Here is a 17,714-nt window from a genome sequence, read left to right on the forward strand (position 1 = left end):
TACTAAAAGCTAAGCAGCCGAACCAAATGGTTATTCTTCAGATACGTTGTACAATACATGTGAGCAGAATTATCTTTTCAATAAAAACCAAGGACGCTCTCAGGCACCCCAATCTTTGGAGTTCCCATCAGGACAAAGCTAGGGTTCATTCTCTGGGTTTCTGTTTTTGAAGTACTTGAGATGATGAGCATTTTGATTTTAGAAATGCCTTGCATACCATTTACATTACAGATATGTACAATGTCAAAGGACCTAAAGTGTATGGCAGGTAAACCTCAGGTTATTCAAACAATAAACTAGAAAAGGAAACTGTTTTAGTCTACACAAGTCACTTGAAGCAGTTTCTGTATGAAACAATGAACAGAAGAAAATACCTCTTGTCCAGTAAGAAAGAGTAAGAGATCTCCTTCTTCTTCTTCACACATGTGGATTTGTATCACTGTTCGAATGGCAGCCTCAAGGTAGTCCCTTTCAGGTTCTGGAGTATAGAATATCTCCACAGGATGGGTGCGACCCGGGATAGTTAGCAGAGGACAGTTATCAAAATAGATCTGAAACTTGCCAGCATCTAAAGTAGCACTCATAACTATAACCTGTAGAGTTGGAGGACAAAAAGTTACTCAACATTTAGAACTTGTGACATGTTACACATGCAATGTGTAATTTTAAGAAAGTAAATTGCTGACTGTGACATACGAATGCTTTTATTACCTGAATACAGCACCCTTGTTATAAAGATTCAAAAAAATTTCAAGTCAAATACATAAGGTTAAGCTACAATTGTATTGTTTCTAGGAGCTTCCTCAATACAAAACAGGTTCAGAATTTCCTAGGGTTAGCCTTCTAATATACATTATCACAGATCAAAAAACAGTAATAAAAATCAGCTAATGGTAAGCACACAAATACTTTATCCAGTATGACTGCAACTAGAACAGAGATGCTGTTGGACTTCATCATTACTGACCTTCAGATCAGATCTTTGTCTTACAACTTCCTTCAAAACTCCCATCAAGATATCCGTAGCCAGTGTTCTCTCATGGGCCTCATCAAGGATTATAACACCATAGCGCTCCAGCAAAGGATCGTTCATTGCTTCCCGAAGCAACATTCCATCAGTCATGTACCTGAACAAACAGAAACCACTCCAACTCACACTCTGCTTGTTAGGCTGGATGCAGAATCCTCTTCCATATTGCTTGAACTAAGCTTTTAATCAACTTTTTAAATGTACTAACACCAGCAAACTACTTCCAGCACTGTAACATGCCCATTTTAAGTTTTCAAATAGAAATAGAGTATAAGTGGAATCTGGGATTATGGGGGGAAAGCTTCAAAGAAAAGGGGGGGGGGGGGGGGAAAGGGAAACAAGGTTTAGTAACATTTACAATAGTTTGTAGAGTATTACTGGCAGACATCCACACCTGAGCTCAAGAAACAGGCAAATAAAGGGGAAAACACCATCTAAAATCCAAGATGTACTGTTTCTGCAATTGTTCTCCTTTTCTGTCTGCAGATCATCTGCTCACTTCTTGCTTTTCTGGTACTGTTACATTTTTTTCCATATTATCTTTATGCCCAGTCCTTTACCTACTTGTACGACCAAAGAGAAGTCGCCTCTTGATAGAAAAGCATTGATCCTTGAACCACACTGTGATGTTTTTACCAGAGCATTCTGAATGTAATCCACAAATGATGTATTAAATGCACCTGTTTCCTGGTAGCACAGGAATCTATAGCAGCTGACAAGTAAAACACTCCTGTGTGTCTCAGAGCCAGGTATAGGGCAGTTGTGAACCTTCGGAAAGTTCTCTTTATGGAAATAAGTTACTGAACTTCACCAGAAGTAGAGTAGAAGACACCACACATAAACCATCAGAATGTACAACAAAGAGAAACTGCCATGTTGAAGGGCTTTATTATGAATAGCACCTTAAGAATAAAACATTTATTCAGATCACCTCCTTTTTTATGGATAATTTAAAATTAATTACTATAGGGTGCAGCGCTTTCTTTAGGAGGAATGAGTAATTTCCAACTCTTTTCATGCCTCACACCTCTCATTTCTCTCAGCTCATACTACAGCTCCCATGTCTCTTCCCCACTCAGACAAAAGCACCAATCCACAGAATCACTCCCTTATTAGTCCTTTCATAACTTTGCTCTCATCCTTCACTACCCTGTTGTTCCCCTACCTCCAAGAATGCTGTTACACCTTTACCTGACAGCTGTCACACTTACTTCAGGATGGTTTTAGCACTGCTGCAATCCTCAAAGCGAATGGAGTAGCCAACCTCCTGGCCCAGCATGACGTCCATCTCGTCGGCCACGCGCTGTGCCACGCTCATGGCAGCCACCCGCCGCGGCTGCGTACACGCCACTCCCCTCTTGGGGCCCGGCAACGAGCGCATGTAGTCAACGCACCACTGAGGGATCTGCACCAACAAATTCAGGGATCAACACACTTCACATGGTCACACACAACCTGTCATCTTCATACTGAACTCTAAGTCAGTTACAATTCCACAGAGATGTCAACTGCACACGCAAAACCAGACAAAGCAGGAGAGACTGGACCAGAAATAGGCTAGTTAGTTGGATTCAGTGCCACTAAATAAGGCATACTCTTGTTGTATGTACATATCTATCTGTGAAGTTATCAAGGAAACGCATAGGTTCAAGGTACATTTTACCCATGTTAGATCAATACCTTTTACAGGTACTTGGCAGCAGCCAACAAGCTCCAGAGCAACCAAAATTAGCCCTAACACACACAAGATTTGAGATCAGTAGCACAATTAAAGTTCTACGTAAGTAAAATGTATTTTGTGTCTTGCAAAAGTAATGCTTATTAATATGTTTAAGTAAAAATAATTATTTTAGTAATAAAGAATTGTCTTAGCCAGTAAGTGCAACAAATAAAATGAACAGACAATTATGTTTATTAAGTTTAATACTGTTCTTTGGAAATTTCATCAACCAGATATAAAACCCCTATGCTTTCCTTCCTGTGTTAGCACTCCTTTTATTTGCCAGTCTGTAGTTTTCTGCTCCTATTAGGAATCTGGAAACAGTAAGAATCATCCAAAATAAGATTTATTCAGAATTCCTATAGTCAGTAACAGTTTGAGGGAGATTATTCTCAACATGTTCTCAGTGTGACACTTTGTGAGGAGACATCTCCAGGCCAAACTAGTTCCAAGCCTACAGACCAAAAAACCCACCTGATCTTAGTAATTACTTTCCAAGGATTCTTAAAAGCACAAAGAGGAAAAGAAAACATACCCTTTATACATGGAATTCCAATGAGGAATAAGAGAGAAAGCAGTATAATTTAAACCAGGAGAATGTCAGTTCTTCATTATTACATTCTCATAGCAAAATGTACATAAGTAAACAGTAAGACATAACCAGAAGCAGATCAGTGTAGCCTTAAGCATTTTTCAGGGAAGAATATACTTGCACTATAAATACAGGAAAAAAGCAAACAGAATCAAAATATGACAGGAGCCTACTAGACTGCTGTGAAGAACTCAAATTTCTGAAAATCCTATTCAAAACTAGAACTAATAGCAGTTCTTGAACACTAACAGCAGCAACATGAAACCTATCTTGTAACGTATACATGCCTCCCCAGCTTCCCAAGTCACTAGTAACAGCTCAACTAAGTGTATTAGTATATGTAAGTATATTAGGTGAAGCTTTTTGACTTAAAACAGAGCAAGTCCTGAAATAAATTTTGAACCAACAGGTCTGCCAGGCCACTGCAGCATGAAATAAAACCGATTTAAAATTGATTTTCCAGTAAGCAACAAAACCTTCAGCAGTGGTGTCAAATGAAAGAAAAGGGCTCCACAGACTTCCCTGTGCTAAGCTGATACAGACAAGCACCCAAAGACTTTTCCTGTCCAGCTTTCAAAGACACACAAATACTGGGAAAAAGGACTATGCCATACCGCATTTTTTACTTCACTCATGTCTGGGAATATACTCTCATTTGGTTATTATGAAACCCAGGCTGAAGTTAATCTCACTGACAGAAAAAAACCCACCCTATACCATCATCAAAATCCCAGACTTTCTGCATAAAAAGGTCATTTTATCAGTATCAAAAGCAGGAGGAATGGCTTTAGCACCATTTCACCTCAAGGACTTTCTCAAGTAAGATTTTCAAGTATGACTTCCATAAACATGAGGAGGTAGTGACTACACACAGTGGCCTCTAAGATCGATGATAAATGGACTAAGGGTTGTTAAAAACCCTTAGTTAAAAACTACTTCAAAGCCAAAGGAACCTCATCATTCTAAGGAATGCATAGCAAGAGACAGAAGAGCACTGCCCTTTCTGGCTTTTTTGAGCCTCTCCAACAGCTTGAAAACTTCCTCAGTTAAAAGTTACAGGGTAGAATTCTCTGAATTTTCATTATTTGAGAACCTGTACCAGTTCTCCTGCACACTAAAGGACAAGGATTAAGCTATATTCCACATCACCCTTTTTCTGGACTTTGTCAAAAAGCCCTGCTAAAGAAGTGGCATCACTTATGTTACCCCAGTACACAAAGGAGATGCCACTTACCATTGTCTTTACCAGAGTGAAATTATACCAGAAGCACATATGATCCCAGATTTAAGAGTGAATGCTGCAATTACAGGAAGGAATTACCCCTTCCTAAGAGAAATCTGGCACACCCATTCCACCACTGCACCTGCTTGCAGTGCATTTAGAAAAACCACTTAACTTCAAAGGTTAAGTTTAAATTACCAATCAAAGTACTGCAAACACTAAAGAACTGAAAATTAATGCCTTGGCTTCCAATATACTTCTTCAGTGCTTTGGGGTTTAAGTATATGTAAAACAAGTGAGAAAAGTGTCTCAATTTTTCCATTGTCTGAGCCAAGCATTTCCAAGCCTGGGTGTTCTACACAACTAATGGGAAAACATGCACATAATCATAGAATCACAAAATGGTTTCAGGTGGAAGGAATCTTAAAGATCATCTGGTTTCAACCATCCTGCAATGGCCAAGGATGCCATCCACCAGACCAGCCTGCTACAAGCCCCATCCAACCTGGCCTTAAACACCTGCAGGGATGAGGCACTCCCCAACTTCTCCAGGAACCTGTTCTGCCATTCTACCACTCTGACACTGAACAATTAATAACACCTAATGTAAATCTCCCCTCTCTCAGTTTAAAAGTCATTTCTCCTTGACCTACCCCTATCTGCCCATGTAAAAAGTCACTCTCCATGTTTTTCTAAGTCCTCTTCAGGTACTGAAAGGCCACAATGAGGCCTCCCTGGAGCCTTCTCTTCTCCAGGCTGAACAATCCCAACTCTCTCAATCTGTCTAAATAGGAGAGGTGCAGATAATCAGGGAAGGGACTTGAAAGGCAGCAGCTCAATATCAAAAACATATTTACTACTGTATAGCCTTCTATTATCACAATGAAAGAAGATATTAATTTTGGAAATAATATTTTTCAAATATTGCTTGCTTTTATTTGTATAAGGGTGACATTAACAGCTTATGTACACCTGCAGTTCGAGCATTAAAGGATTTCTTAACAGCAGAAAAGTATTAATCTTGCTCAGATTGATGAATTTAAGAAAAACAATCATCCCCCAACAGGTTTTAAGACAGCAATTGACCACAAAAATGATGTGACACTACCATATGCAAAATGAAGTTTTCATTAAGTGGCAGCAGGACAATTTTTAGTGGTATGTCCCTAGAGACATTGTCAATTGTTTAAAAATGTATCTGCAACTTCACAGAGCAAATTCAGAGGAAGCAGGGAAGCTTCCAAGACAGCTTACATGCTTCTGGTAGCTTAAATCCCATTTTTAGGAAAGATGTGTAACATTACTTAAACCCTTTCAGAAACTAAGGTTGAAGTAGTAAGATAATGCAGGAAAAGCTTCATGCCTGAGGAATGACATTGATACAACCTTTAGATCTTTAAATTTTCAGATCACAACAAGTAATATTGTTTTCATAAATGTAAGCACCATTTTTAACATAATATTTGGGCTACTGCATCTTCTAAATCACTACATAATCAAACTTTTCTGAAGAATTCTATACAGACCTGGTCCTGGCTTATACAGTTAAAAAAATATAGATAATATCATAATACTACCTGCTAACATAACACAGGTTCCTAGAATGTGCAGCAAGGTCCTGTAACTTTAGATAGTTTAGGCACAGCTATAAAAGATATCAAATATACTATGTCCTTCACATTTTCTCAACATCCAAAATTGTATGACCAAAAGTTTACGACTTAAAGCTAGCTATAATCCATTTTTAAGTCTAAAATATTATTCTGGTTTTATTTTCTGCCTAGGTGAAAGGATTTTATCAGATTGCAGAACAAAAAACTCTTTTCTGTTAGTTTTCAACACAGACTTTCAACACAACTAGAGGACAGTTTTGAACAAGTTTGCCCTGCTATAAATACCCAGGTGTTCCTTGTATATTAGATATTCCCTGTTCACTGGTCCTCAAAATTTTTCTTAAGGCTTAAGGAGGCTCTGCACATCTGTTATCACTGCTTTTGGTGCTGAGGAAGACTTTTAAAACCATCAGTCTACTAAAAAAAAAAAAAAAAGAAAAAAAGTGATTTTCAACTGCAGCACTAAAAAGCTTTACAACCTCTGAGAGGTTTCAGCACCAAAGAAACACAAGACTCCACCTTTCAAGTTTGAGCACCACTAAAAGCTAATCAGATGTCAGAACTGTATCTGACACTTCAATTCCTTTTATCTGTAGCAGTAGGTTTCATAAAACATGAACAAGTTCATACTTTGTAGCTGCCATCTACACAGACAGCTAAATAAATTATTTGGAACCACCACTTCAGTTTGTGGATTAGTACACTTCTGTCTCACCATTAAAGCTCTATCTTCCTCTAACAGAAACCTACCAATTATAAAGCTCAGTGGAAGCAGGGGCCTGGAAACAGTACTGGATTTTTGAAGTGGAAGAAGCTGCAAAATTCTCCTCACCTTTTGCACTCATTAAGCAAATGTAACATTCATCACATTAGTTTTGCTCACAGTTTGTGAGATATTCTTACACAAATTATTTCTCACACACAACCATGACCTTTAAAAAAATGCAGTATCATATAGATATGAACTCACCTGTGTTGTTTTACCAGACCCAGTCTCTCCAACCAGCACAAATGACTGGTGCCTAACCAAAATATCCGTAAATCTTTCCTTATATTCCCAGACAGGAAGCTGTAGCCTTTTTTTCAGGATATCATAATATCGTGGGGTATGTGGCAGATTTGTGAAAGGGTTAATACTGTGTGGAATCATTGCTGGCTTTATGGCTGGTAACCCAGCAGATGCATAGTAGGTGGAGTTGGATGCAGGTCGCAGATCTTTCTCCTTGTCCCTCTCCCTGTCACGATCTCGGTCTCTGTCGCGGTCCCTGTCCCGATCCTTGGAACGGTCATCCCGGTCCCTGTCCCGGTCCCGATCTTTCCTAAAACGGAGCAAGAGCACAGGAGAAAATGAGACACTTGAGTATTTCAATGCAGAGGAGGAATTTTAATACAAAGCAATGCTAAAAGTGCCCAACCCCAATCTTCAAAGTCTTGTAGGCAGCCACCTGGGAGGACAAGCACCAAGCAATAACAGCAGTACACAGGATGCATCCTCAACATTAGACACGGCTACACTTATTGTACCCAAACACAGCAACAGCTCCTCTCACTACAGGCAAGACTGAATAAAGCTATCACAGGGAGAGATGAATGTTTTAACTCCCTTCATCTCATGATTATAAAGAATCAGCTGTGCAGTGTAGTTATCTCACCTCTCCCCATCATTACTTGCTGCTGCAGAAAAATAAGATACTACTTTGGTTGTTGAGTCTGGAACTTAAGACTTAAACCCAGCTACTACAGTTCACAGAATCAGAATAATCTAGGTTGGAAATGACCCTTAAGACCATGGAGTTCAATTGTTAACCCAACACTATCAAGCTGCACAGTATCTTCTCCAGTATCACCTCCTACCACACACCTGAACAGCCCTTATGTATTTTCATTTGTTCCAAATATTAAGTAGAAAAATTCACTGCATGTGCAAAACAAAAACAATATTCTCAAACTCTGACCTAAGTCTTTTTGAGAGTTTCTGATTCTGCAAGTCCATGTACTTGTTCCTGCACATAATCCCCCTCTTCCTACAAACACACTTACAAAAGAATCCTCAGTTTGACCCAAAAACTACAGCTTTTTATTAAAAATTCCTAATCAGGACTTTGAAACAAGCCCTGCTTCACAAAAACAATCAATTTCATTTTAAACTAGATCAAGTTAAAAAGATTAGTGGCATCTTTGCCTGCAAAACGGAAGGCATCCTCAGCTTTGTCTCTTTTTGTACATTAACTGAAATCCCATCAAAAAGGCAAAACAAACTAAGTCAACACCAGCTTTATAGTAAGTGCACACAAAAACATGTCTAGGATATGTTAATCAAAAAACAAAACCTCGCCCTCCTTCTTCACCAACACTCAGGCAGATCTAGAGACTATGTCCAAAGAAAACTCTTGCCAACACTCCTCTCCACAGCTTTTTTGTTTTGAACATGCATTTGGCACTCAAATGTAACTACTGAAATAATACTAAATTCTGAGCTATAGAGAAGATGCAGTAATCATAATTATATTAGCACTGATTCTATAAATTTTAATTTAAATGTGCTGTGCTTTGGAAACAACCACCACTACTCTTCTTGTATAAATGAATGTAATGTATGCAGCCTTTTTTTTTTCTCAGTACTCTAGCTTTAACATCACTTCTAACACAGTCAAATATTGTACAAGCTGTAAAATGCCAGGCAGGTACTGCAGAAGCCAACAGGTTCATATTCTCCACAAGGAAGTTACCCCTAGGAACTAGGCTCCATTATGCTGCTCAGAAAGGTCTACGAGCCCAACAGCATTCATCAGACAGCAACAAAGCCCTGGGCTTGGCTGAGGAGCTGTTCACCTTCTACACAGCTACAGGTACCAGGACATACAAGTGCATGGGCAGACAGCAACATCACCGGCAGGAAAAAGAAATAAAGGTGTAAAAGTAATTCAAGAATGGTAAAGCCAGGGTAAAATTCAACAACACACTTCACTATAGGCAGAATAAGTCACACTACTAATGTGCAGGTTGGGATTTTTACAGTATTCTTTTGTATATGTGTGTTTCTGAAGGAAACGTATCCTTCACTGGTATCCAGTTAAAGTGCAAATAAACCACACCAACAAAATCTATTCCACAACCATTTACCTAAACGGTATCATGTCAGCAGCTCCTGCATGACACACCATCCAGTGTAGCTACCCACATGCTTCAGCCCCCCGAGGCAGCCCTAGAGCTAAAATGAACAGATCCCCACTGCTGCCCACCCTTCCCAGGTGTCAGCACAAGCATTTCACCAGCCTTGTGAAGAGCCAACCTTCCCACCTGCATTCATTTTAACTTAGACCAGGATCTCTGATCTGGCCTCCTAAACACTCCCTTGTAGCACTTATTTTCTGTGTTGGTAGCTACTAGCATGGGCTTAAAACAAAAATACCTCACGGTCAAAAGTGAATTAAGTGGACTACAAACACAGTCCATCACGGAAAGTGCCATTAATCCTCCATTTCTCAGTTTCTCCTCTGAACTCTTACAGCTTTTATACTGTACAAACAGAAGGAAAACCTACCAAGCTCTATGTACACTTCAGAAGTAAAACTATTCATGTGTTAAGGGAGTTGAGAGTCTATTTTTTTTTTCAAAAAGCAGAAGAGAAGTGGGGCAACCAGATCCTACCACAGAAACAACACAACATACAACATGCCCTCAAACTCACTCTCTAACACAATTATCCAGCAGCACTGTCTGTCCCTGAACTGTTTACCAGTCTTCCATTATTACTGAAGCTTAGCAGACACACTCCCTTGGTCAGCAAGGAAAAAGAACAATGATAGTTATGCTGCCATATTAATATCCTTAACTTTCCAAAAATGTGGCTTGGCAGTTCTTTACTTATAAACTGCCACATTTTAGCTGCTTTTTCATTATTGCACAGAGAAAACAGAACTCAAACACGAAAATTTACACTAAAATAATAATTTAATCACATTTGTCTTACAGCTGAAACCTGTAACAGCCTTCATGATCAGAAGGGGGCTGGGATTTTTTGCTCTGCTTCTAAGGGCAAGTCTGGTCTGCTATTTGCTTTCACTTCCTTACATTCACACACATATGAACAGCGAATATGAACATGCACAGATGAACAAAAGAAGCACTACAGCAATCACTAAACAAGCATGTTTTTTTGATTAGAAATCATATAAGAAAAAAAAGGACTCAAGGTAAACACTGATCATCACAGTGAAAGTTTAAGCCCATGTAGGAGATCATTAGCATTCTTCCCCACTACTAAACGCAGCAATATTTGATGCAAAAAAGGCAATACAGCTAAAGGAATTTCTGTTCTATACACAAGTCAACCAAATTCAATTAGTCTGAATTATACATCCCACTAGATCACTAACTCTGATGTTACACAACTCAAATATATTTGAAAAGAAACTAACATATTTTAAAATGGTATGTATGGAATTCACAGAAACTGTAACAAAAAATCTTCCATACAATTTCTACTTTTCCAAAATGTTTTTTACTTCATAGACAATACTTCAAGTCTGGAAGAAAGCAGATGTCATGCAGATGTTTAAGGTTACACCAACAATTACAAACATGTTGGCCAAGTAGAGCTCATGTGGCACTGCTGCCATGTAGAGCTACTAACACAGGCCTCCACTAAAGAGGAACTGAGAAATCTGGGTTCACTTGAAGTAAGTTTCATATTTTGTCAGGTAGTTCAGCTTGGATGCAAGTTCTGAATGTGAAGTGGGAACCATGCAAGGAGCTGATCCAGTTTAATCCAGCTCCAGAAGCACCTGAACTGCAGAAGGGCTCTCTCAGCACACACAAGGCAGGTACACACACGCTTTTAACACGACTCCACACATCCTCCTTGCGGCCTTGCATAAGCTGCAAAACCAAACTACTCAAAAATAAACCAACCACGTAACATTAGCACGACTTGTGCTACATGAATTAAGACAGGAGGTCATCTAAGAAAAAGCCATGCTCAGTAATTATGTTTATAGTGAGTTTTTCTCAGTTCTAGACCACTTAATGCTTTTACCAGCAGAGGAGAGAACAAAGAAGGGGCACAAAACCAACACTTGCACAGTTTTTAGGTGCCATAAAGGTCAATGTCTTCTAGTTTAACACCGGTGGGAACTCACTGCAGTACGTACAATATGGTAGGACTAAGAGTGCAGAATAACTTTCATGATAAGTAAAAACAACGACAAAGCCACACCAGAACTATAAAACCCACCAACACACAAACAAGGAAATACTGACCTGTGATTATCTTTACAACCAGCTGGAATAGTTGTACCACATTTAAATAACGCCCCGTTTTGACACAACCACTTGATAATTTTACAAAAGCCTCTATGTACAGAAAAACCGTCTATGTACAGCATTTCTGTACACTCAGAAGAATTATTTCAATCTCTGGGACATCCTACAAAAAGGCTTTAACTAACACAAATAGCTCGATATATTTTTAAAAACGTGATTATGATGATCCTACAGACAGGAAGTAAGAGTTGAATAATAAACGCTTGTTTTGTTTAGCTAAGAAAAATGAATCAAACTCTAGGGGCTAAAAACTGAAGCTGTACAAGCTTACCTTAAAAAGGCAAGTTTTGCAAAGGCTGTTTGTCAGTCAATATTAACTGCTATATTAGACTTAGAGTTATCCTAACCTTTGAGAACTGAAGGATTTCTCCTAGATAAATAGTCCAAAACAACGCTGATGGACTTAAGCAATTGTTTAATTCACAGAAGTCTCCTGCGCTCCATAAAGAAGGCCAAATAAACACTGCATTTCTTTGTACTCCTTGAAACTTCAAAAATTTACTCTTAACAGCTGCCTGCCTTTGCTCCCCCTCCTGCGCCACTAGAGAAGAAAAGATTATGCGTAAAGAAAGCTCTAAAGTAACGCTGAATTTAAGGACAGCATCAGTGCATTGTCTGTCTTCCTGTAATTACATTAACCTCAACAAAAAATAAGCTGAAGCGTGAGCACCACAGTCCTAAAACTTCAACCTTCGTAAGACTAAGAAAAAAATAAACACTCCCTTGCCCTCTACCTCAAAACCCAGCTCACCATCGACTCTTACTTCAAGCCAAGCACACCACCGAGGGTGACCGGGTGAAAGCCGTTAACAAAGGAACAACGCTCCCACCAGCGCAGGCACTAACAGCACGGGATGCACCAACCTCGCGCTCACCTCTAGGCCCGCGTTTGCCAGACCTTTCAAGCTAAAGAACAGGTAAACAAATACAAAGGAAGAGGGGACAAGGAGTGGGAAGGGCGAACACAAATACGAAAGCGAAGCGCCGCAAACAAAGCGTGGCGTGGAGCCGCGGGCCCAGCAGCGCGCCTCCCCCCCCCCCCGCCACGGGCGCCCAGCCCAGCCCAGCCCCGTGCCCCGGCGGCCGGGCCGGCGCCTTCCTCCCTCCCTGCCTGCCCCCTCCCGGCGCCGCCGCACGAGGCTCTCCCTCCCTCCCTCCCTCCCGCCCGCTCCGCCGCCATCCGCCCCCCCGAGGGCCCGCCCGCCGGGCCAGGCCCAGCGCTCCGGGGAGCCGCGACACCTCGGGGCCTTCTCGGCCTCTCCCTGCCTCGCACGGCGGTCGCCCCGCGCCCCAGCGAGCTCCAGCCCCGGAAGGGCGGCCGGAGCCAGAGATGGGGCGCGGATGGAGCGGGAGCCGCCGCGATCCCCCCCCACCCGCCCCGCCGCGGGCCGCGACGCCCGCGCCGCCCCTCACCCGTCGGTGGTGCGTTTCTTGCTGGAGCTGTAATCGTCGCCCAGATCGAGGCGGTGGCGCTTGGACATGGCGATGGCGGTCGGTCGGTCTGGCTGGCGCAAGGTCCGTCCGGGTGCGGCGGGCGCGCTGCGCTCCCTCCCCGAGCGGCGGCACGGCGAGGCACGGCCGACAAAATGGCGGCCGGAAGGAAGCGCCGGGAGCGCGCGAGGCGCTGGTGCGCGGGCCCGTTGGCCAAAGCCTCTCCTGGGCGCGAGCCCCGCCCGCCGCGCGCGCGCGCTCCCGCCGCGGCACGAGATGGGGGGGACAGGGTCGGGGGATCACAGGGTCGGGGGATCACGGCGTCACCGGGCTGGGAAAGGGCCCTGAGATCATCCAGTGCAAGCGTCCGCCCAGCACTACCACCGTAACCACTCAGTCACATCACCCGGTGCCAGATCCACACACCTCGAACACCTCCGGGGATGGTGACTCCACCACCTCCCTGGGCCGCTTATTCCAGTGCCTGAGCACCCCCACACTGAAAGATTTTTTCTAATATCTAATCTGAATCTCCCTCGTCTCAGCTTGAGTCGAAAACCTCCGGCCGGCTCGCTGCAGGCCCAGCAGGAGAGACCAGATCCCCCCTGGCTGCAGCCTCCTGTAGGAAGCCATGAGGCTCCCCCTGAGGCTCCTCAGGGCAGAAGAGCCCCAGCTCCCGGGGCCGTTCCTCACAAGACATGGCTTCCAGACCTTTCACAAGCCCTCTGCCCTTCTCTGGTCATGCTCCAGCACCTCACACAGTGCTCGCTCCCTATCCCTCCAGTCCTGCTCGAGGTTACACCCTTTGCTCAGCTACTGCAATGAGCACAAGCTCCGGCTGCATGGCTCTTGGAGCAAGGGTGCACTCACAAACATGAAAATAGTCAGGAGACATCACCTAGCAGCAGTGACCTGCTCCACAAGTACAGCCAGCTCAGCAAGTGGGGCTTTGTCCGTAGTTTCCAGTTCCAAAATTTGTTGGAATTACTTCAATATAGGTATTAAAATATTTAATGTAGACAAATCCGTAGGTTATTTTCTTTAATAGAAGAACATTTCTCTCCCTAGTTTTAGATAACATAACAAAATGGCACACACAGCTCTACTGGAGTTCTAGATGTTAGTGTAATAAAAATAAGATTTTTCTTCTTAGAGTTATCAACCAAAATAAATATTTCTGGAAACTGGAGTTTGAACTTTTCCTGTGAATCTGGAAGTAATTTTTAAAGTTATACTACAAAAAACATTGGAATATCTATGTCAGAGTTTTCCAGAGGATAAACAATACAGAGTAATTCTCTCTATCCTAAATATCAAACTTACTTATTATGCTGTGGTAGTCTACACAGAGCTGCATTGGCTGAATGCAGGTAAGGGAAGACTTTCTGCATATCTTTCCAAGTGAGTTTTAAATTATGTCTATCTTAAACAAAAGCAAGTGTACATTGAAATAGAGTACTTGAATAGGACACATTTAAGAGGGGAAAAAATAGTGGCTAGGTCTCCCTGGAAAGTGGGAAGAATATAAAAGCATTACATGCATTAGTTGGGATGAGGAGCTAGTGCTGGGAGGTTCTGAGAAGGCTGCAAGGGTGCAACAATAGGAGCATGGAGAGCTCTGCAGCTCTGTTTCAGGTCTTTATTTCTTCTCCCTGTGCACACCAGCATAAATATACTTATGGTCTTGCTCTAGCTTACCCTATGGTCAATATCAGGGAATTTTCTTCTTTAGGAGGTAAGAAAAAAGCAGATGTCTCAGCTGGTATGAATCTGAGGCTACAGCTCAGCAACAAATGCAGAAAAGAGGGGAAGAAGATTGTGTGCTAGATGGGGTGAACAACTACTTATGTGCTATGCCCCAGGCATATCCCACAAACCAGTTCACTCTGTTAACAATTGTTAGCTTCCCAAACTTCTCAACTCATCCTCCATGCAACTGTGCTTTGAGCTATCTGACTGCATAATAACTGATCTGGTCCCACCCCAAAGGGTTTACAACATAAGAACTTCCTCCTGAAAGCACACACATGCCTTATTTTGCTAATGCAAATAATCCTTTTAACTTCAAAGGGATTAACAAGGAAGGAGTAGCAAAACTAAGCATGTAGGTAAGTGTTTGCAGGATCACTGCCTAAATATAAGATGAGACAAGAGAAAAAAAGACTGGTAAGCACAAATTGACATAATGGCAAAGTGATAAGCATTACGTCAAAAGCCTAAAGGATGAAAGCAATATGTAAAATAGGGCACATTTAAGCATATTTTCTGCCTTTTCAAATGCATTTGTTAAGAAAGAGGTTTTTGTTTCCCCCCCAAGGTCTTTTATATCCATCAATAGAAGTAAAAATCTTGGGTTACTGAAACAGAGCCCATTTGTATGAGCTTGCATCTAACTATCCAGTCTTCTACCCTCAGTTTCTTGCTGCAGCATGATGGGAGGTGCAGGTTGGAGGCAGAGATGACACACACTCAGATGGTCCTTGTGACAAACAGCCTTGAGTTTATCCCACAGCTCCTTTAGAGGAGCTCCAATTTCCCTGGCTTACACATGTCATTCAGTGAGGTCTTAGCACCATGTAGCTCTCTGGCCAGTGATAATCTGCATTTTGGGCTGAATGACATTGGCTGAGGGTTCCTGTGTGGATTTGATTCCAACCTATCCTTGCCCACCCAGGGACTGTAATGCTACATCCTACCCTAGTTTTAAAATCACTGGTATCAAAACCCTGTTAGTCAACTTTCAGTGAATATTTCTTTACATTTGGCATGGGCATATTTATTATGCTGTTGGGGTTGAAAGGAGCATTAACACTTAAAACTGAAACAATGGCTTAGGGGAATAACATCATGTCTATTTTTTTCCTGATTGTGCATTGCCTTCTCTCTTAAAGGATAAGCATGGGTCTCAGACCAGCTGTGATTCAGAGACCCTGGAACCTGCCTCGTGTGAGGTTTCTGACAGAGAAGTCTAGAGTCACAGTGTTACAGTTTAGGTTATTATTGCCTGAGGCCAATTGCTTCACCCCTTTCTAGAGATTACAGAGTCTGTAAAGCGCATGAGATCTATCCAGTCCAGCTTCTTAGGCAAAACTCACCTTCTTCACTGGCTTAAGCTCTAACAGGGGATGGTGAAGGAAACCACAAACCTCTGTTGCAATGGAAGCCATAACACTGAGCAGAGTGTTAAGACAGACAGCTAAGAAAGGTTAAATCTTCTGAAAGTTGTGTATTAGAGCTCTAAAACCTGTGTAGTATGTATTTCTTTTGTGATATGGCTAGTAGAGGACCCTAAATTAGAGCCTAAGTATGCTCCCAATGCCATGGACACACTTGTGCTGCCACTTTTTATTTTTTAATAATTTTCTTTCTAAAAACACATGTAACTCCTAATTTTTAATAGATATACAAAACATTATATTTTAAAAAATCCTGCAAAAAATTTAAACATTAAAATTAAATTCTTATTATAATTAGTATTGCAATCACAAAATCTCATGTATGTATATAAAAATGGGTAATACCCCTAGAAAATCATCCAGGAGTCTTAAATGCAAATGTGACAAGCTCTCATTCTATCCTCCCCCACCAAGCCCATGTGAATAAATGGATATTATCCTCATGTTCTGTCATATCATCAGGGAAAGAATCCTTGAGACAAGAACCCACAGTCTGAGCATGTTTAAAAAGTCAGACTTCCACATCATTCAAATTAAAAATATGAAGATGAATACATCAACTGATCTCAATTTTTGCAGTGAAGAAAAGAGGCAGCTTCTCTATAATTACAGAAGCTAAACTTTGCAACACTTCAAGTATATATAAATCAGGACTGAATTGCTCTGGGAAGTGAGCTGTAGGAAGACAGCATGGCAACAGCACTATTGCAGTGACAGCAAACTTTATCAGCCATACAGACACACTTCTGAATTTTGTGAGTGGTTATTACACATTATCCCATATAGAACACACCACTGTGACTGAATCTGCAGGTCAGAAAGGTCTGAATAATTTCAGTAAAGTTTCATAAAGAAGAAGAAAGATAATGAGAGGAAGATAAAGATTGCAGCCTTTGTATTACTAGAACATTAACTAGAGTAAAAAATCACTTTTTAAAACAAGCCCCATTCTGTAGAAGGAAACATATTGTAGACAACCAGCTGCTATTCTGAGCCCCTCAGTCAACTGTTAAGACCTTATGATCACCTTTAATCCCCTCACAGAAACCCTGCAAGAGCAGGTATTCATTATGTTCTTTGAATAGAAATCAAAGAAATAGTGTAAAAGCAAACCATCACCCCCAAGTAAATTAAATTATATGTCTAATTTATATGAGTTACACAGAGTTCACACATTGTTCTCATAACTTCCAGGTCTTCATGGTTAAAGTGGCATTGTTTAATGCCTTCCGCATTTGGAAACATCTGAAACTAAAGGCTAAAATGTTGCATGTGAAGGCAGTTTATATTTTAAATTCCTTAAAATCTATGCCAAGTCTTAAATCTTGTGAGAAGATTCCTAAATATAAGTTGTTTTTAGGAAGTAGTAGCTATTTCCCAAAGAACTGTTTAAAGCCAGAGAAGATCACAATTTCAAGCATACTGTTTAATCTTGTGCTAGAATATGAAAAGAAAAACCAATGCAAGTTTTTCAGCTGGCACTTCTTTTGCAAAGGTCTGATTCTTTCTTGTATTTTCTTTACAAATTTGTCACATTTTTCATTGAATTTGTGTTTAATACAATGATCTCCTTCTTATTCCCTATTACATTAGCTCCTTAAGACT

The 17,714-nt window shown here is 41.2% G+C and overlaps 1 protein-coding gene across 1 annotated transcript in view; it reads right to left on the bottom strand.

Annotated features, from left to right (window-relative positions):
- Positions 1-13,084, bottom strand: part of DHX15 (DEAH-box helicase 15) — a 45,186-nt gene extending 32,102 nt beyond the window's left edge. Inside the window, exons 1-5 of the mRNA XM_058804384.1 lie at positions 12,916-13,084; positions 7,148-7,496; positions 2,242-2,435; positions 968-1,127; positions 375-593 (exon numbers count right to left, since the gene is read on the bottom strand). Of these exons, the coding sequence (XP_058660367.1) occupies positions 375-593; positions 968-1,127; positions 2,242-2,435; positions 7,148-7,496; positions 12,916-12,983 (990 nt within the window). The 5' untranslated portion in view covers positions 12,984-13,084. The remainder of the gene's footprint in view (positions 1-374; positions 594-967; positions 1,128-2,241; positions 2,436-7,147; positions 7,497-12,915) is intronic.
- Positions 13,085-17,714: the final 4,630 nt, after the last annotated feature.

This window comes from Ammospiza caudacuta, chromosome 4 (genome assembly GCF_027887145.1).
Source record: "Ammospiza caudacuta isolate bAmmCau1 chromosome 4, bAmmCau1.pri, whole genome shotgun sequence".
In the NCBI taxonomy this organism is placed as follows: Eukaryota; Metazoa; Chordata; class Aves; order Passeriformes; family Passerellidae; genus Ammospiza; species Ammospiza caudacuta.